General features: G+C 35.3%; 1 protein-coding gene across 2 annotated transcripts in view; it reads right to left on the bottom strand.

Annotated features, from left to right (window-relative positions):
- Window positions 1-21,825, bottom strand: part of GLRA3 (glycine receptor alpha 3) — a 172,585-nt gene extending 150,760 nt beyond the window's left edge. Inside the window, exon 1 of one of the 2 annotated variants that reach the window (XM_017879147.1) lies at window positions 21,740-21,825. In XM_017879147.1, the coding sequence (XP_017734636.1) occupies window positions 21,740-21,810 (71 nt within the window). In that variant the 5' untranslated portion in view covers window positions 21,811-21,825. The remainder of the gene's footprint in view (window positions 1-21,739) is intronic. The other variant, XM_017879148.1, reaches the window with a different exon arrangement.
- Window positions 21,826-22,417: the final 592 nt, after the last annotated feature.

The following is a 22,417-nucleotide window of genomic DNA, read 5'->3' as shown; positions in this document are numbered from 1 at the left end:
TTTTTTGTATTTTTAGTAGATATGGGGTTTCACTGTGTTAGCCACGATGATCTCGATCTCCTGACCTCGTGATCCGCCCTCCTGGACCTCCCAAAGTGCTGGGATTACAGGTGTGAGCCACTGCCTCTGGCCGAAAGAAATAATCTATAAAGAGATTTATATGTATCCAGAAAATTTTGGGAAATGATAAAAACAGGTATTGTCAAAGTTAAATGAGCCTATTTGAGTTCAGAAGAGATTGAGCTTAAATAGAGAACTGTCTAGACCTATTTTTGTAAAACTGCCAAACATTATGAAGAGAAGATTCTGAAAGATTTCCTGAATGAATATTTTGAAAGAAAAAGTAAAACACAAAAGAGTGAGACCGCTTTTAAATTTTCATTTATGGAGGCTACAAGATAAAAGACAAAAAAGTCTTTCAAAATTCTCAGTGAGCATTATTTTCATTCAGTATTTTCAATTCAGTTTTCCAGCCAATCTATGAATCAGGTGAGAAGTAACTAAGCAGCCATAATACATGGAATCAAATACTCTACCTGTATAAATACTCTCCTGGGAAAATATTTGAGGAAATACTATAGCAAAATGAAGAAATAGACAAGAAGTAGACCAAGAATCCTAGGAGCTGATCCAACTTAGAAAAGTAGTGACGTGATTTCCTCAAATGAAATCCATGCAGAAGGTCTTAGAAAACACAAATATAGTTTTGATCAGAAGACAGAATTCTAGGATGGCCACTGTGCTGTGGAGTGCAGTGAAGTATGGAACGTGTTGCAAAGACGACACCATAGGATTGAGAGTGGGAGGAAGAAAATAAATATTTGAAAAAGCACTTAAAGGCAGAAGAAAACAAGTATGGAATTAAAGAAAAACAAAAGGTGAACCAAAAAATAATATAAGGGTATTATTCAGATGTATGGATATACAGTCACGCACCACATAACGACATTTTGACCAATGTCAGACTGCATGCAGAATCATGATCCCATAGGATTATAATGAAGCTGAAAAATTCCTATTGCCTAGTAATGTCATACCCATGGTAACATCATGGGGCAATAGTTTACTCATGTGCTTATTGTGATGCTGGTATAAACAGACCTACAGCATCGCCAGTCATATAAAAGTATACCACAAACAATTATGTATAGTACATAATACTTGGATAATGATAATAAATGTTACTGGTTTATATATTTACTATGCTATACTTTAAATTTTTATTTTAGACTGCATGCCTTCTAGTTATATTTGTAAAAGTTAGCTGTAAAACATCCTCAGGCAGGTCCTTCAGGAGGTATTCCAGAAGGCATTGTTTTTGTAGGAGATGACAGCTCCACACATGTTATTGCCTTGAAGACTCCATGGGACAAGATGTGGAGGTGGAAGATGGTGATAGTGATAATCCTGATTCTGTGTAGGCACAGACTAATATGTGTGCTTGTGTCTTAGTTTTTAACAAAATAAAATTTAAAACATGAAAAAAGTGTAAACATAGACAAAAGCTTATGGAATAAAGATATAAAGAAAATATTTTGTAAGCTGTAAAACATGCTTTAAGCATTGTTACAGAAGAGTCAAAAAGTTAAAAAATTTAAAAGTTAATAAAGTAAAAGAGTTACAGTAAGCTAAGGATGATTCATTATCGAAGAAAGAATATTTTTTAATTTAGTGTAACCTGAGGGTACAGTGTTTAAAAATTCTACAGTAGTATACAGTAATGTCCTAGGCCTTCACATTCACTCACCACTCACTCACTGACTCACTCAATACTGCAAGCTCCATTAGTAGTAAGTGCTCTATACAGGCGAGCCATTTGTTTTTGCCTTTAGCAAACATAGTTAGTTTTACTATATCATTTCTACGTTTAGATATGTTTAGACATACATATACCATGGTGTTACAAGTGTCTACAGTATTCAATACTGTACATGCTGTATAGGTTTGCAGGTTAGGAGCCATAGGCTGTACCACATAGCCTCGGTGTGCAGTAGGCTATTCCATCTAAGTTTGTGTAAGTACACTTTATGATGGTCATACAATAACTGTATCGCCTAACGATGTATTTCTCAAAACTTTTCCCTGCTGTTAAGCAACACGTGGATCTAGCCATAACAGTAAGAAAAACGTGAACATTTAAAAACGATTGCTCAGCTGGGTGCTGTGACTCACTCCTGTAATCTCAGCAATTTGGGAAGCCAAGGCGGGCAGATCACTGAAGGTCAGGAGTTTGAGACCAGCCTGGATAACATAGCGAAACCGCATCTCCACTAAAAATACAAAAATGAGCCAGGTGTGGTGGCACATGCCTCTAATGCCAGCTACTTGGGAGGCTGAAGTAAGAGAATCGTTTGAACCTGGGAGGCAGAGATTGCAATGAGCCGAGATTTAGGCCACCGCACTCCAGCCTGGGTGACAGGGTGAGACTCTGTCTCAAAATAAATAAACAAATTAATTAATTAATTAATAAAAAATAAAATAAAAATATTGCTTTAAGGAAGCATAACTCAGTATAAGGGAGGTAGGACTAAAGAGTGCTATGAAGAATATTAAAGTGCTATCCTCACCATTTGATTTTGTAATTTATAAGGAATTTTTACTTTAAAAAATAACTAACAGTATAAGGATTAGAGATATAAAATAAATTAAGACTTTTATGCGAAGAGAATTTTTTAAACAAGCTACGAAAATAAATAAGGCTTAAAGAAAAAGGCTGATTTATTTAGTACCTCACACTTACTCATTTTCCCATCTTCAAATGGTTTTTGGTAAATATACATATGTGCAAGCACTTGTCTGAGGACTCTGGATTCTGCAACAAATAGAATATTGGAACAGAACCTTTGTGTCCTCATGGAGTTTTACATTCTAGCAGAATGGAACATTATAAATCCAGAAATTACGATTTACAGTTAGTAATTACATTGCTATTTTGTAAGAATGGAGCAGTTAGAGAAGAATGCCGCAAAGGGCAATTCAGATAGTTGAGAGAAAAGGTATACAAAAGAGGCCTGGTACTGAAAACTCCCAAATAGAATATTTCACTTCTCTATTCTGTGGTCAGAATGGATTAGTGGTGCGGGAGAGGCATAGAACAAATTCTTCAATGGCAACGTCTCTCCCCTTTGAAGTAAAGGAAACACATTGTGAATGGGATAATTGTATGTATTTAATTCTTCCTAATTAGAACATTTTGTTCTTAAATACTATACTATTATATATATAGTATGATACGTTATTTGTTTATTTGTGGTCAACATATATCATTTGTAGAAATATATATAAATATACGTATTAATCTGGAAAGAAAATATTAATGAGTTTCAGATCCATCCTCTAGGAGGTGAACTAAGAACATTGCTGTTGGCAAACTCCAAGGATAATCTTCATTTATTCCAAAATATTTTGGCAGTTTTTATATTGAAGACATAATTTTAATATTACCTATAGTAATTATAAGTTGAAATTATAAATCCCATATATACTTTGAAACCCCATTTTAATTATAATGGCTCTAATGATTCAGATGTCAAAAATTATAAATGGCAAGTTTTTTGGTTATTATTATCTGAGGTTACTCTACAGTATCATCTTCTATACAGTAAGTTTTAAATAAAAAAAAAAAATGCCAGTTTACATTCTAAATCTCCTGAAAAGCAGTATTTTCAGTGGATACATTATCTTTGTAATATTATCCTTCCTTTGTCAATTATCCATGAATAGCAGTTTGGACTTCTTAATAATATATATCTCAAGCTTATAATTATGTTTCTTCTAGTATTGTTCTCCTAGCTTCCTTCTGTGTAGTGGAAGTCTTTATTTTTGCTCTTGTTCTTTTCATATCCAAAAATACTTCCCTCCCTAAGCCTAAGTCTAAGACAATTCGTCTTTACAGTTCGTTTTTTGAAACCATTTTATTCTAGTTAGTTCATTCACCACACACATAACAACCACACACACACACACACACACACACAACACACACACACACCACAGATGATGCACCTCACCACAGACAAGAGACACAACGACACAGCACCACAGACAGCCATGCCAAAAGGTACTTCCCCACCTCTGATGGTTTTTTTTTTTTTTTTTTTTTTTTTTTCAAATGGAAAAAAAAAAACAAAACAGGAATTTGACTCTGACTCTAGCCTGGAGTGTGCTGGTTGGATAACAGAACTTAATAAAAACATTCGGTTCTACCCAATAAAATCAAAATTTGAAGTAAAATTTCTTGGAATAGCAGAATGTTAGACCTCTTTCTTTATCAAGGTCAGGGCACCCCTAGAGTGCACAAAGACGTAATCTATTCAAAATCCAGGATGTGGCCTGATCCCTGTGAATTTGAGTGTGCATTTTTGCCAAAGGGAATTTTCTTTTGCTTAATTAATCAAATTCTTTTGCTTAAATTTCAATCGTCTCCATATTCGCCTTTATTGGCTTAGGCTGAGCCAGAAATGATCCCTCCCTTTCACTGAATTCTTATACGCCATAGTTATGTCACAAATATTGTTCCTCATTCCACTGGTTTTTCGAATGTTGATATGTAATTACTTACCAAGTCGTAATTCTCTTACTAGCCTGGAAACTTCAGGACTAAGGGCAGTGATCGTGTCATTGACACATTTCATGTTGAATTACGAAAAACACACAACTATTTTGCTTTTCCCATAATTTCTAGAGTTCTTCTAGAACTCAGTTTCATACAGGGTGGATCATTTGAAATTCAATTCAAGAACCATTTTCTCCCTTATATTATAAATATATCTCGATCAAGTTACTTTACCAAAAGGTCACTGCGAGCATTCTGATGTAAGGTAATTTTTCTTAGTCACCAATTTCAAAAAGTGATCTACATAAAATCAAATGCAGAAAGGGTTGATCCAAGAAATTGAGATTATCCTTCTAAATTTTTATGTGGTTAAAATACTTCCTAGAGATTAACACACAAAATGACAGCACAAGCAGCTGTTTACAAATAAAAACACTATATACATTTTATTTTAATGTATATGTATTATCAGAAAAAATACTGCAAATATACTGGGAAAAAGTAATTTCACCAATCAGAAATAAGCAATACTGCCAGAAATTACCATTTTACTTGGGATTTTTTAAGTTATAGATTTACAAAGGAAAAGATACAGCAATAGTACTAATGAAATGCATTTTTATAAATCTTCAAATCAATAAGATTCAGGACATAAAAGCATGATATTTTGAAGCAGCAATCTCTAGAGTCTCCAGACTTAAAAACAGATGTACACAGAATATTGCAGTGAAGTCATTCTAAATTTATTTTTATAAATAGTATTGAACCAGCAGAGTAGGGACTCATTCAGATTATGGTAGATATTCATGCTTGTATAACTACAGATGTTTATGTTAATATCCCCTTTAAACGGAAGGCTTTCTATCTTAAGTATATTCAAGACAGATTGGGCCTTTTTATTCCTGTGGTGCAAGAAGCCCCACCTCTGCCTGACACTCCTTTATGGAGAGAGAAAATGGCATAGAACAAAGGAGAAAATTAAACAATAAAGCAGAAAAAAGAGTTTATAATTAAAAGTGGTAAGGAGAGATAAATATAGCACTAGGAATGGTGTCATTCAATTTCACTCTACTGAAAATTAAGTTATACCTCAAGGTTTTATAGAATTATATTCTTTTAAAAGTAAGAGAGAGAAGAGGTTAGCAAGATGCAATCACTGATGTTAACATTATTCTTAAGATTAATACTCAGTTTATACTTAAAGCTAATATTCTAGGTTACCCACTCTCTCACCCTTCTCTCCTTTTCTCCCCCTTCCTCCATCCTTTTTTCCTACCTTTCTTCTATCTGTATGCCTAAACTATTATGGGCAAAACATTAACAGTTTCCCAGGAAACAAAAGGGTTCAGACAGCCTCTAAATTATAGAAGTTATTTCCTGTGGCAATAAGAGCACACACGTTCCTTTAATCAAGCCTAACAAAATCCCTAGAGACTGTGCTTTGTACAAAAAAGCTAGGTGTTTTCAACATGTAAAGAAAACGGTTCAAAATGTAAGTGAAAATATAAGCCAACAATGCCAACCTTGGTGCTTACATACAGAAGAATTTTTAAAAAGAGTCAAATGTCTGAATTTCAGTCTCATATTTTCCAATGAAAAGATTAAAGATTGTTCTATAATTCTAATTAAATGAATCATATTTTACCTTTTACAGAGTGACGAGATGATTACTTTTCTCTAGAAAAGTCTAATACAGTGCTCCTTTGGAAAAATAAACAGAGAATTTTAGTTAAGTGATGTGGGTCCTATCTTTGACGTTGTCACCAAAATTAGTGGAGCCTTAATAAGTAAAGATCATTCCTTGGCTTCGTTCACTTCCTCTTCAGAGCAATAGAAATGTCTGCTGCAAAGAGGCTAGACTGAATCCTCTTTGAAAACTACAGTGTGGCCACACCACAGTACCAGAAATAACACAGACTTGGCTTTATTCTGTGTTGCCTCGTAACCAGTTGCATCAGCCTACACTGGTCTGTTTCATTGTTCATCTTTATCACACTTGAGATCTCCCACTTCAAAGATATAATTGAGCATGCAACTGATGAATTATGCTGAATTATGAAATTACAACCTCTAATTCTATAACCTGATATATTCTGCCTCTATTCTAACCTCCTTCTATTTAGTTCCAAAGACTTAGCCCTTTTAGATAGATAGATTTTAAAAACTCTATCCTTCAACTATTGCTATTAAAACTCTTCTTTGTCATCTTAATTTAGGTACTTTGCCGTATCTCTCCTGTATCCTTCTTGTCTCTTTCTAAGTATTTCCAAATCTGTTGATGTCTTTTCTCCAGACTATAAACAAGCTCACATCTCCTTCTGAAACAGATCCCTTGGCAGGACTCACAAAGGGGTTAGCTCGTCTACTCAGCCTGCAGCTCTTGAACCCTCATGGGAGGGTAAGCACACAAGTGAGAGGGTGCAGGGATCAGGACAGATGCTTCTGGGTGCTGGCAGGAGTAGAACTCTGTGTGGCTCTGTGGCAGCATCAAGGTGGGGGCGGGGGGTATCCATGACCCCTGGAGCTCCAGAGAGCATGTATTACAGTGTGCTCTTTTAGCTTCGCTGTCCATGGATGGCTTAAGTGTTTAAAAGCTCAGTGGAGGAGGTGGGGGAGTCAGGGTGACAACCTTTTGCACTTGCCCTCTTAGTACCTGAGTTCTTGATGGCATCCAGGAAGAATAAGGTTGCATAAATGAACTGAAGGGTGGTGAATGTAGAGGATTATATTGATTAGTGGAAGTGGCTCTCAGCAGGATAGGGAACTGGAAAGGGGATGAAGTGGGAACGTAGTCTTCCCCTGGAGTTTGGCCATCCCTGACTGAAATTTTCTCCAAAGTTCCACTGTCCAAGCAGTCTCTCTGAAGGTAAGCTGCTTTTCTCTGATGTCCAGCTGCTTCTTCTCCTCTCTCCTTTTCTGCCTCTCTGCTACTCTGCCAGTGGAGCTTGGAAAGCTTGATGTGTTAGTCCATTTTCATGCTGATCATAAGGACATAACTGAGACTGGGCAATTTACAAAATAAAGAGTTTTAATAGACTTACAGTTGTATGTGACTGAGGAGGCCTCATAATCATGGCAAAGGAGCAAGTCCTGTCTTACATAGATTGCAGCAGGCAAAGAAAGAGAGCTTCTGCAAGGAAATTCCCCTTTTAAAACCATCAGATCTCATGGGACTTATTCACTGTCACAAGAACAGCATGGGAAAGATCTGCCCCCATGATTCAATTACCTCCCACCATGTCCCTCCCACGACATGTGGGAATTCAAGATGTGATTTGGGTGGGGACACAGACAAACCATATGATTCCATCCCCAACCTCACCCAAATCTCATGTCCTCAGATTTCAAAACCAATCATGTCTTCCCAAGAGTCCCAACAAAGTCTTAACTCACTTCAGCATTAGCTCAAAAATCCACAGTCTAAAGTCTCATAAGTGATAAGGCATGCCCCTTCTGTGCAGGAGCCTATAAAATCAAAAGCAAGTTAGTTACTTCCTAGATACAATGGGGGTATAGGCATTGGGTAAATATAGCCTTTCCAAATGGAAGAAATGGGACAAAACAAAAGGTCTAGAGGCCCCATACAAGTCCAAATGCAGCAGGGCAATCAAATCTTAAAGCTCCAAAATGATCTCCTTTGACTCCATGTGTCACATCCAGGTCATGCTGATGCAAGAGGTGGGCTCCCATGGCCTTGAGCAGCTCCACATTGTGGCGTTGTGGGTATAGCCCCACTCCGGGCTGCTTTCATGGGCTGGCATTCAGTGTCTGTGGCTTTTCCAGGTGCACAGTGCAAGCTGTCAGTGGATCTACTATTCTGAGGTCTGGAAGATGGTGGCCCTCTTCTCATAGCTCCACTAGGTGATGCCTCAGCAGGGACTCTGTGTGGGGGCTCCCACCTCACATTTCCCTTCTGCACTGCCCTAGTAGATGTTCTCCATTAGGGCCCCGCACCTGCAGCAAACTTCTGTCTCAGCATCCAGGCATTTCCATACATTCTCTGAAATCTGGGTGGAGGTTCCCAAACATCAGTTATTGACTTGTGTGCACTCCCATGCTTAACACCACATGAAAGTTGCCAAGCCTTGTGGCTTCCGCCCTCTGAAACAACAGCCCGAACTGCACCTTGACCCATTTTAGTGATGACTGGAGTGGCTGGGATGCGGGCACCAAGGCCCTAGGCTACACACAGCGAAGGGATCCTGGGCTGACCCGCAAAACCATTTTTTCCTCTTAAACCTCCAGACCTGTAATGAGAGGGTCTGTCACAAAGGTCTCTGACTTGCCCTAGAGACATTTTCCCCATTATCTTGGTGATTAACATTTGACTTCCCACTACTTATGCAAATTTCTGCAGCCAGCTTGAATTTCTCCTCAGAAAATGGGAGTTTCTTTTCTATGGCATCATCAGGCTGCAAACTTTCTGAACTTTTATGCTGTCTCCATTTTAAAACTGAATGCACGTGGGAATTGAAGATGAGGTTTGGGTGGAGACACATCCAAACCGTATCACTTGATAAAATGCACATTCTGAGTCAGTGAGTATGTGGTAGAAGACAGTGTTTGTAGTTCTAATAAGCTTCCAGGTTGATGATTTTCCTTCTGGTTAAAGGACCACACATTGAATAGTTAGGTCCATGGTGGGGAAAGACTTCTCCTCATCTGCATGCCCCAGTTGGTTATAGGTTTGCTGTGTTTTCCATAGCTCAGTATTTAGGGTGTGAGCTGGGGCCTGGCACAGCTGGAGCCCATAGGCTAGAGATCTCTGTGAGTTACCAGGTTTATTTACCCCAACAGGATGAAACATCAAAGTGTGCTTCTCAACAATAAAAAATACTGGAAAGCCCTTTCCCAGAATTCTAGCCATCCAATCTCACCTATTTCCAGGTCTTATACTCCCACCTGTATATTCATTAAATGGATATCTCATAGGCATCATGTTCACTATATATATTGAGAACTTAACTCACGATATTTGTCTACAGGACTGTTCCTTTTCTTGTATATTCTATTTTTGTCATGGCACTATCATTCTCCAAGTTACTAAAGGAATAAATATGATTATCTTACACTACTCTCTCTTTTTCTCACGTCCAATCAATGGACAAGTTTTTTTTTTTTTTTTTTTTTTTTTTGTCATTTCTCATTGCGTTTCCTTCTCTCTATTTTTGAAATCTGCTGTAGCATTGATCACGTACTATGCTCTCTGAAGCCAGTTTTGCCCCTCCCCAACAAACAACACATTTTCTTCACAGTTATCTATATTATTTCCCTTTTTTTCATTTGTGTTATCAAATTCTTGGCATGCTTTTTTTTAAAAAAATTTAATTTTAATCTTGTGGGTACATAGCAGGTGTCTATATTTATAGTGTACATGAGATCTTTTGATATAGGCATGTGATGTGTAATAATCACATCATGTATAATGGGGTATCCACCCCTCAACTATTTCCATATTACTTCTTTAGTGGTATTTCTGAGATGATCTGACCATGCTCCTTTCCTACCTGCCACAGTGCTTTTTGCTTCAGTGAAGGTCTGAGTTCCACAAGGCAGAATGCATCTGGAGCCTCTGGACATCCTTTAGAGATGCTTCCAAGAAGTTCAGCATGCCACTTCTATTTACAATTTCTTGGCCAAAACTTGGCCACAGAAGCACATAAGCCTGCCAGGAAAACTGCAAAATCTTTAACATCTTGGAAGTGCCTTTAAAGAGAAGGCTTTTCTTTCTAATGGCTAAAAAGAAGCCAGAATGAATGAAAGCAGAGCATCTATCTTCTATCTCAAAGAAGCAATCCCACATTAAGGATGGCAAAACAGCAAGAGAGAAGGACTGGCAACCCTCTATTCCAGCCTTGAGCTGTTCAATTGCTTTTCTTGTCTTTTCTTTTCTTTCTTTTACTCTTAAGAAGATGAAAAATCTTTCTTAAACCAATGTTACTGCGCATTTTCTGTCACTCACAAATGAACCTAATCTGTACTAAAACAACAATAAGAAGCTGGTCTGTTCATCCCTTATTTACTTTCTTGCCATTCAAAAGCCCTCTCTTCTGCTATACAATGAATTTTAGAAACAAAGATACATATCTGGCATTAAGGTTACTAATATATGTACTTTTTTGAGATGGAATCTTGCTCTGTTACCCAGGCTGGAGTGCAGTGGCACGATCTCAGCTCACCGCAACGTCCACCTCCCAGTCCAAGCAATTCTTCTGCCTCAGCCTCCCTAGTAGCTGGAATTACAGGTGTGCACCACAAAACCTGGCTAATTTTTGTATTTTTAGTAGAGATGGGGTTTTGTCATGTTGATCAGGTTGGCTGGTCTTGAAGCCCTGACCTCTAATGATCCACCCACCTCAGCCTCCCAAAGTGCTGAGATTACAGGAGTGAGCCAGTGAACCCGACCAAGGTTACTAATATTTAATTAAAAAGAAAGTATATATTTTCTGCTAAAGAGAGATCACCAGATTTTGACCATGTTAGTTTTAAAAAATTCTAGTTGGATAGAACAGATCTACACTTTACATTTTAAAAGTAGCATATTAAATATAATCACTCAGTCTATAGAAAGGTCACTCAGTTCTTCAAAGAGAGAACCAAGATCTAATCCTGAGTCTTATTTCTCCAAATTTCTTCTTATCTTCACATGGCACACAAGTGAATGAGGAGAGGCAATAGAATTCAAGAATAGTTAATCTAGAAAACATCTGAAATAAATGAGCTATTTCTTATAAAGGCATATATCTCATCCTTTTACTACTATGTTTTAAATTTAATTCTGATTTTCTCTAGGAATTTGAATTTTTTCATATGAATTAAGTGTAATCTTTGATGTGAGATTGTAGTTATGATAACTATAAATATACCCACAGGGAATGGTATGCATTCACCCTTTTGAAATAGAGCAAAATTTTATGTTCACAGTTATCACTTAGGGGGAAATATTTAGACTACACATAAAACCTAATTCTCCAGTACAGTCTCAGGAGGCACCAGCAAAGGTCTATAGCAGAGTCAATGACTTTGATGATTCTCACCCTATTTAAGATTTGCAGCAAGAGAAATCCTAAATTTCAGAGATTTAAGGGGAAAAATATTTTAGAATCTTTTCAAGTGTTTTAAGGTCTTTACAAAGAAACAACATAAAGCAGAAGGAAGATTTCTAATAGTTCTATCTTTATAATCCTCTGCTGCTTCTATTCTTACCAATAAATAAAACAGGAGGCAAGTTAAGGACACAGAGGTCCATTTATTTGTGCTAGACAGTAGGATACATAAAAAAAAGAAAGGTCTCTTGGTACTTTAATAGACTAAATGTAAGTCACTTCTTATAAAGGAATGATTTAATAACTGGTGGAAAATAGTACATATTAGATTGTTTTGTTATTAATAAGAAAGTAATTTATACAGACAGATTTTCTCTAAGTTCTTGGGGTTAGGATTTCATTACACACTTCCATCTTTATCATTTATCAGAAATGTAATCACTTGTTTATAAAATCAAGAAAACTTATATCTCTCTTTTTTATTGGATGTTTGTCTCATTTAACCTACTAATAATTTAGTTTCTGTCTTTAAACTTCTGATAAGTAGAACAAACTGATTTTAAATGACGGAAATTAACAAAAACGTGTATGTTGACATCAATTGGATAAGTGAATACAGAATAGCTTATTAAAATATGTTCTTCCCTTACAATCAAGTGTGGACAATGAAAATTTTGTGACAGAAAATTATTATTTGAATAAACATTTGCTGATATTTTATAATTCCCTTGAAGAGTCATACAGATTTTCCTCAGCAGCCAGTCCTAACACAACAATACAGCATGGATTTATTTTGAAAGAAAACTTGAGGGCCCATGTGGAAATATCTCCATGAAGTTCACCATATTCTCCATTCCACATGGAAACTGTGGCCTGTGCCAACAATGCTTTTCCTGCCCATTCTAATTCCATCCTCTTTTCTGCCCATTCAAATTCCATCACCTGCTTAAGATTCATTTAATATTTTCTCCTTCTTTTTAAGGAATTTATACTCGTTTCCATTCCAGAACAAAAGGTTTTTTCTCAATATTTATTATTATTACTATTTTGGGTAGTTATTCATAATTATATTTTCAGTTATTATCAGCAAAGAATCATCATTCAACTACCTTTTATAGAGACTCATAGGATTAACACATAAATGTATGTAAACAAAGACATTAAAAGACAAATACAAATGTTCTGTGATACCAATGGTTCTCCATCTATCTAGAGAATTAGAAACTTATTAGAGATTTTGATCCCAGAACTCTGATAGGTGTAAAACTAGAAATTCAAATATGATACCTTGAGAACATGCATCATTTATTTGATTAATATTTAGTGTTGTCATTTAGTTATGCTTTCTCTTTTCAGTGCAAATATCTTTCCTAAACTAGATGATTACATCATACATTGATTTAATGATATGTCTTCTATATGAAATAGCAATTTTCTACAACTATTATGGTAGGAAGCATTATTTTAGTTGAAAATATTTAAGAAAAACCATCACACATGAAAGCTGACTACTGATGAAATAGCAGAGTTGGGAATTGTTTCCAAATAAGAACAAGTAAGGCATAGGTGAGTAAGAAAATGAAAATTTTTAGGATTTTTTTCTAGACATTTTTCTGTGAAAAGGAGAGATAAGATGCAAGTGGGGATATATATTACCACACACACATAAAATTAGGAATAAAGAAAAATAAGCTACACCAAATTCCTCATCGAATGTTCCCCTGAATGTTAGAAGCACAGAATGACAGCATAGTAATTTTGGCGATGCCTGGAGTTATTTATCTGAAATTGTTAATTTGCTTTTGAAAAGAAGAAATAGTGCTTCATACCAGAAATTAGTAAGCCCTTGCAGCATGTTAGACATTCTTTCAAGACCTGCAGATAGAACTGGGAATGTGTTTTGGTCCCTGCCCTCAAAAACTTCACAGTTTGAGCTAGACAGAGACAGTGGCAACAGTCCTGGGAAATGTGGCATTGGCACACAGACAAAGCATCCTCATCTAGACTTCAGGGAGACCAGAGGCTTCTTAGAGAATGTGAAATGAGTTAAAAAGGAATTAGCCAGGCAAAGAGATGGGATTCACATTTTTCTCCCAGTCATTAAATGGAGGACATTTGGGTAGTCATTTCATTGAGACTCAAATCACTTAACTTCTTGCAGGCTTCCACCTAAAGTATTAGATGATCAATCTGACACTCTCCCCCCACCACCCACAGAGAAGGCAAGCATTATTTGCTGGTGATTTCCTCACACCCTACTGCTCTAGTAATTACATCTATTTTCTTTTCATTAGTAGTATTTTACTGGTTGCCACAATTAGCTGCCAATCATATATTTTTAATTTTTTAGTAACATTACTGTGAGATTGTTGTACATATTTCCTAACTCCTGAACTGGAGAACATCCAGAGCTAATATCAAGACCAACTGTTGAAATCTTGCTTTATAACTAAAGGTTAACTTTAAGAAGTAATGTAAACTTTTTACATGTATTTGACATCAAAAACAAAGTCAGCAGAGTCTAAACCTAGTCAGCAGTGTATAGAAAAAAAATGACATAGAATTGAAAATATATCCAAGATTATTTTTAAAGGTATTTGAATAAAATTATGATATGACATTAGTAAGAGCAGCAGAGTCTACAGAGAAAGTCCAGTGGCTTCTTGAAACCATATGCATTTATGGAAAAATATACTGCTAAAGTTCTCTAATGCTTTTAAGACTAACTTATTTTACAGACTGTTTTACTTGTTTATTATAAAAAGCTATAAAGTCCTAGTAAAATTCAAAATAAATGAATACTTTTTTATGTATTTCTATGCCATGACCCAAAATTATAAGTTATATGGCCCTAGTCAAAGAAGCATCATAAAAGCATAGCAACCATTATAACAAGGGGTGGTATCATCCCAACGTGGGTGGGCAGAGGATTTTTTCTTGGAAGGATAAAAAGTCTTATTATTTTTATTTTTAAAATAAATATGTAGAGAGAGTACATAAGAAAATACATGATATATCTATGGTATTACAATTTCATGGAAGTCAGTTACAAAAAATGTCTATGAAAGGTGCCTTAGGCAATAATGAAAACAGTTGAGAAGTATACATTACATCACACAATACAAATGCTTTACACAATACAAATGCTTTACACAATACAAATTCAGTTTTTCATGGGTCAAAGAATCAAACCTTTCTCTTTTCCACTAGATGCTGCCAATTGTATCTGTTTTACAACCTCTTCTTGAAGTAGATAATATTTTCTAAGAAGACTGTTTGATCCTATAAACTTTATGAGACCTTAAACATAATACTTCCTTTTTACTCCACATGATAACATAGACAATGAAATAGAATTCAAATCTAAAATCCTAGAAGGATGTGACAAACAGGAGATGTTATCTCAGTGCTTATGTATTATTTGTTGAGCATGCATGGCATTGAAATAAACATTATGGAGGTAAATCAAAGGCCAGAAATGATTCTATCCCCATGGGAGTTAAAATTTAGATACAGAGAGAAAACTTGCATGAAAATCTAAAACACAAATTGGAAACGGATATCACAGGTTCTCCTCTCCACAGTGATATAGTGTTAAAAGTTGGGGTTTTGTTTCCCCAGTACCTAACACACAGCTTTGCATGTAGCCATTGCTCCCTACATTATTATAGAAGTTATAGAGATATTCAGGTCGAATGCCATGGGCTCTCTGAAACTAGAGAATCCAAACTTCATGCATGGAGTGCCTGCATGGAAAACATTATCATTTAAAACTATGGCTCAAATATAGGCACAATTTTTATGAACAGGAAGATCATCATACATGGAGAAAAACCCCCAAAGAACACAGAAACAAATATTTGTGGAGGTACATACAGGAAAAGTAGTTGACTTTGTCTAGGAGAAAACAGAAGACATTTTAGTTTTGCTAATTAAAACAATAAATATTTTCCTTCTGAGTAAACAAGTCCTTATCACAGGGAATTTTAAAGTTTAAGGGATGACCACCTGTTGAAGGTGTTCGGAGATTCTAAAATTGAGTTAGAATATTGGATGGACTAGTTACCTCCATTGTAAGCCCAATCATTCTGTGTTGGCAATGGTTGTATAATATTATCAGAAACATATCAGGGTTTGTCCATAATTCCTAATTGGTTATGACAAATGTTTGTATGCACTCATGGAGAATTCTTCATTGCTTACATCGGAAATCCTTCCAATCAGTAAGCTTTTTCCAGAGACCTTTAAATTTTATGCTATTCCTAATTGTACCACTGAGGTGATTGCTTCTGTGCATCGTGTTGCCTACAAGGTACTCCTAATACTTCCTCCTAAAAGCCTCTCTAGTAAGGAAAACATTTCAGAAATACGCTATGATGGAGCTGTATTGTTTTACCACTGTTTTCCCTTCTGATAACATCTCAGGATTTAAAACTCTATTTATTGAAAAAGTGTGTTGTTGCCATGCAGTTGTTAGAATAGCTTCATTGACTGTCACTGAACAGCTCATTCCGTTTATACACTGTCTGTTGCTAAACAGTTAGTTCTATCTTGGAATTTCTACCTTCACTCCAGAACCAGTTCTCTGGAGGAGTCAATCGTCTCTCTTGGCCATTTCCCCAAGCAAAATAAAGCCACAGGATATACCAACCACCTAATAAAAAAACAAAAAATTAAAACTCAAAAAATAAAAACCTTGTATTTCCACATATACATGTGCATACATATGAATTTGAGGTGAGTGGATCACGAGGTCAGGAGATAGAGACCATCCTGGCTAATATAGTGAAATCCTGTCGCTACCAGAGATACAAAAAATTTAGCTGGACATGGTGGTACGTTCCTGTAGTCCCAGCTACTCAGGAGACTGAGGCAGGAGAATCGCTTGAACTTGGGACGCAGAAGTTGCAGTGAGCTGAGATTGCACCACTGCACTCCAGCCTGGGCAACAGAGCGAGACTGTCTCAAACAACAACAACAAAAAACCCTGTAAGTACTGCTAATGCAAGTATATAAATAATCATATAGAAAAGGGTAGGAGACAAGTTTGATGGGAAAATTAAGGCGGCTTTACTAGACATGTTTCAGGATATAAGGAAAAGTAGATGATGTACCTTTTCCAAAATAATTCCCTGAAAATGTCCTGAGAAAACTTGGGTAAAGTGTGTTATCTGTAAATATGGACTAGTTTATTAGATTAGCTAAAATTAGAGAAATGCTAATATTAAGGTTCTCTTGATAAGTGATAGAAAGATATTAATATGTGCCATTAATAAGAACTGGCCCTTGAGATAAATAGCATAAAACTGTGATAAATCTGTAACTTCATCATTTGGTTCTGATAAGTCTCATCAATACAGCTGAGCTCAGGGATCTTTGAGTACTTCTCCTTGTCCTACTCCAAGTGTTCTATCCTCATCATTGACAGATGTATTTTCCATTCTTTCTTTTCACCACAGTATGCTCACCTTTATAACCTTTTGTAAATTCATGCTCTGGCAATTAAATCTATGCAAATATCTGAATTCCCAGCTGATGGCAAGAAATCTAGCTTTTCTGCAAGCATCTTAACCTCAAAATACCCCAAACCAAATTCAATGTCTTCTTTTCTTCCAACTATGCAAATCCTCTACTATATTTCACTATTTCTTTTAAGAAACTACATTTTGAAGAAATATTCTCACAGTTTCCAATTCTAAAACAATCGGAATAAACTTTTATTCTAGTAGTTGTGCCATTGTTTCTTTACATAGCTCTTATATAGTTACTATCACCAATCCTATGACTAATTGTAATTTTGAGGTAAACATTACCTCTTAAGGAAAAGAACTGATAGGGATATTTTGAGTCAAGTTATAAAACTATTCCTGTAATGATGACTTCTCAGTTACAATTAAATTACTTGCTTCTAAGTTTTAGCCATATTTCATTGTGAAGCAATGCTGTGACTCCTCCATATTTTTGTAGTTTTATTCATGTAGCTAGCTCAATAGTTGTTGCTAGCAGAATACAGTTTTGAATCATTAACTGTAATTTCAACAGATTTTGACAGCCACCATTTCCCAATCACATACTATGTATCTGTATCATTCCTTTTGCATAGAATATTCCCTTTATATATCATTTTGCCCCTTGAACAAATATCTTACAAGGCCCACCACAAATACCAGGGCTTCTTGATAGTTTCGCTTCCTTATATTCCCTAAAATATTGCTATCTGTAATTGTTTCTTTTGTTGTTTGACCCTTTTCAGTTTATTCTAGACTCTAAGTTGCTAAATGGAAAAGGTAATATTTGTTCAACCATCCATAGCAAAATTGTGCTTAGCACAAAAATTTGTGCACAGAATTTCGTGAATAAATCTTGTTGAATTGCTTAATCTTATACAGTAAACACATAATTGCTGATTGGTTTGCCTCAGCATACAGTTGTGTGTTTAAAGGAAGAAAAACTATAAGGAAGAGGAAATATTTTTCAAGATGTTCTTTCAATTGGCAGCGCAAATTGCTCGAGGCATGGACTGGACTATGATTCTTCCATACTTGTGACAATTTATTGTTATTTTCAGAGAAAAAGGGAAGAATCACGTTATATATATCAAAGATTTTTTAAAAACTATATAGAATCTTGCTACACCTGCATGTAGTAAATCATAACAATAGTAAAAGTTTATTCCTAGAAATACAGCTTTCTTCAATATCTTACACAGAAAAATAGAGACAACATTAAATATTATTCCTCTCATCCTCCAAAAACATACCAACAGCAAAACCAGTAAGTTCCATGCTAAAATATTTTACTAAGGCTTTGAAGTAAACCAAGAAAATATTACATTTTTTATTGTTATAATATCTGAAATTCACACATTCAGGTTTTGACACAATGTGCCCTAATTTATTCAAGTAGCAATCCTGTGTTGATATCAACATGTAAAGATGAAAATTTAAATGATATGGCAAGAAAGTAATCAACTTAAATGAAATATTTTTGGCTGTTTCCCTGCTTTTGGAAGTTGTTCTGTAAGCTCTTCATAATGATCACTTATCTGCATTTCAAAGAAAGCTGAACACTGATGTTTTGTTCTTATTTTATTAATACGATAACTAAAATCCAAAAGTCATAGAAGAATTATTTCATAAAATAGCAATATCCAAACCAAGTATGAAAGTTTTAGAAACTTTTTTGCAAATATTTTGTAAATATTTTCTGCTGCTTTTGCCTTAATAATGCTTATTTACTAAAGTATGGATGATACTTTAGTGCTTTTAAAACATAAAAGCACTAAAGTATCATCTGTAGTTTTATAAAATATGCTAGAAATACTAAAATTTGTATATTATGATAACATTGCACTGATCAAATTGTGTACTAGTAGGCAATAGAAACTCTCATACATTACTGATGTAAGTGTAAAAACATACAACTACTTTGGAATACTGGCAGTATCTACTAAAGTTAAACACAGCCATGCCTATGTTATGCTTAGCAATTCCCCTTCTAGAGAAAGTCTTGGACCTTAACTTCATGATCCCAAAATGCATACATGTATTCACCACAAAAGATGTTCAAAGATATTCACAGCAGTACTAACAAACCCTAAGAAATACCCAAATACTCATCAACAGGATAATAGGAAAGTTAATTATGATGTATTCATATAATGGTTGGTACCTGCAACAATATGGTTAAATCACATAAACATAAGGCATATAAAAATAAAGCAGACTCAGAGTAATTATATAAAATTCTAAAATGGAAAAAAAAAACATTTATTATATGAGTGAGGAGAGTGATTTACCTTTGACCAAGGTAGTGCCTTGGAAAGGATTATGGTGGAGGAAGAGGGTGGGGTGGGTGCTTCTGTGACAGTGACACTTCTACTTGTTGAACTGTAGTCTCTTCACTTAGGTGTGTTCCCTTTGTAAAACTTTATCTAGAGGAAAATGCATTATTCGTGCACTTTTCTCTGTGTATATTGTATCTCAAAATATGTTTTTTAAAATCTTCAAAGCCTATGAAATAAAAGTCTGTACCAGTAAATTATCTACTTATAAATATCTGTGATTTCTGGTTGTTGTTGCCTCCAAATTGCCCTGGTAAGCTGTTTTCAAATTTAAAAATATGTTAGGAATTAATACCATGACTTTCTTTTGTCTTTATCTTTTTTCTTGTTTCCTCTGTGCTCAACACATCAGGGTTAGAATTAGAGAGTAAAGAATCATTTCCATGAAGACATTTATTTTACAAAATATTTCCAGTAGAGGGAGCTTCCTTTTTTTTCCACAGGAAATTCTGTTTTGGGTGTCATCACTAAAAGTGAAAATGCTTAATTTTTTACATATAATTAAAGTTCTTCATAGAGTGATAACCTACTCTCATCTAAGAGTAGTCATGGATAGATAAAAATTTATTTGATTTATGAAAGGAGAAAGAAAAACTTGATGAAGAATATAAGTTAAGAAGTAAACTTTTGTATATGTATTTTCAAAGAATTACATTTTTGCGCTACTCATAAAATTTATTTCTAACTACAATTATTTAAGATTAATGAAGATAAATTCTTATAATCACAGTCATCCATTTGAAATACTTTTTATAGCTTTTAACACAATTGGACAAAAATCAGAGAATCTAGTGATGAAAATTATTTATCTCAGAACATGTTTTAACAAATATCATAGTGAATTGCCATTATACAAATTTAACCTCATTGACCAAAACATTTTGGTTTCTGACTTTAGATCCTAAATCTAAGCATCTATCAACTAAGCTAATCTGATTTCTTTGAAAAAATGCATTTTACCATCTAAGCCATGAAGAAATATATTACAGGGAAATTATCAATTTATATTTTAAGATGAAGTTTGTACTCCTTTACATAAAAATTTCATAAATATAAAAGCTCCATATACTTTGCTTTAATTATTACAAATAAAATTTCTGACAATTATAAAGTTACAAAAATTTACTAGATCATATGAAAATGATTTTCATTGAAAATATTTTGGTTAAAAATAGTTGAATTTCTTATTTTGGGAAAAAATCAATAATTTCAGAAATAATAACCATCACAATCAGTTTCTATTCTATATAAGCAAACCAAAAAAATTTAAGTTTCTATAAGGTAGTTTGAGATACACTACTGGTTTTTTTAAGGTAGCCCAAAGATGAAAAATTGGCATAACCATAAAGAATATTTACATACTCCTAATAGAAATCAGTATACATATAACTTGGTTACTGTAGTTATTTGACTTCAATCCTCCTTTGAAAACCTTGCAAGCCATAAAAATGGAAATCCTATGGTAATTAATTGTAATAGTAAAATAAAATTTATATTGGTGGGTTAAAATTCTATGTGAGCAGTACCTTATCTTTACACATTCATTAAGAACAGGGTAAAATTATCTGATCCTTTGCCTAGTTCTCTTACACTCTTTAAATTATTTTTTAAGCCTGCCAAATATGACAGGATTATGATAAGAAAATGACATGTTATAGAACAATTCCATAGTTTAATGGCTTTGTTATAATATTACTTTCATCAAGAAGATTATTCCTGACATAGAACATATCTAATAATCTATTATGATTTTGCTTTCATGTATTACCTGAACTAGGTCATTAGAAAATAGCACTTTCAAGGCCCTTATTTTGATTCATTTAACTTAACCTTTGAATATACCAACAATGTTTGGAGTTTCTCTCATCAGTAAATGACTGTCTTCTATATTTCTGCATTTAAAAAAGTAATGTCTCATTTCTAAATAGTAAATGTTTTGTAACTTTCAAAAAGAGAGTAACACCCAAATTATATAATTCACTTAGAAAAGGGGAACTTTAAAAGCAATTTGAGAAGGAAAACGTAGGCTTTTGAAATAATTTGTATTTTTTTTTTCTCAGCTGCAAATAACTCAAGATGCCAGTTGCTAAAATGCACTAATTAATGAAAAGCAAATGAGTAGGTCTCAGTAGATAGACAGCTAGATAATTTAGATAGACAGCAATACTATTAAATTGATTGTTTCAACAAGTCAATATAGAATTGCAAATTTCCCGGTTTCATCAATAACAAGTGGTTGTAACGTAATACACAGGCTTAATGTGTTCTCCAACTGTTAAATCCAAGCGGACTCACCTGAGTAACAGTGCTGCTTCCCAGAAGTAAAATCCCGAAACTAATGTCCGAAAGTGTCTCACGTGGGCCATGATACGGAGAGATATTCACGATCCTGAAAATAGTCTTATCCAAGGCATGGGGAACCAGAAAGACAGAATGAAAATGTGCAATCTAACCCCGCATGGTGTTGGTGTAGACTGATGCTTGGGAAGCTTCAGCACCTTAGACAGCTCCCTGCAGTATGCGGACCCCTTCTCAGCATTGAGCGGAAGGGGAGAGTCACAGGGTTATAAATGCGCAGGTGATTTTAGAGTGAAATTACAAAATGAGTGAGATGAAATGTCTGAAGTGCCTAGGTGCTGGGCAACAATTCTCTAAAGCTCCAGCAGCAAAGGAAGAATGTTCGTCCTTCCCTGACTGAGACCCAGGATTGGAGGAAGAAGAGCAGCAACAGCCGGAAAGAGGATGCCTCTCCACCTGCTACAAGCGCCGCCCGCCGGAATGCCGCTCTCCACCTTGGGCTAAAACCCGAGACCTGGAGCGCGGCAAAGGGAAGGGGGGGTGGGGCCGGACGACCTGTCCTGCTGGCCAATCACGACTGCACAGCGGGACGGAGTGACAGGCCACTTACGACGGTAGGCGGGGCTTAGCATTTCACCCTTTAACAAATCCCAAACAAACCAAAAGGCGACTGGA

This window comes from Rhinopithecus bieti, unplaced genomic scaffold (assembly GCF_001698545.2).
Source record: "Rhinopithecus bieti isolate Rb0 unplaced genomic scaffold, ASM169854v2 scaffold_9996, whole genome shotgun sequence".
Taxonomy (NCBI): domain Eukaryota; kingdom Metazoa; phylum Chordata; class Mammalia; order Primates; family Cercopithecidae; genus Rhinopithecus; species Rhinopithecus bieti.
Note: the sequence above shows the minus strand (reverse complement) of the source record. Positions and strands in the feature narration are given on the sequence as shown.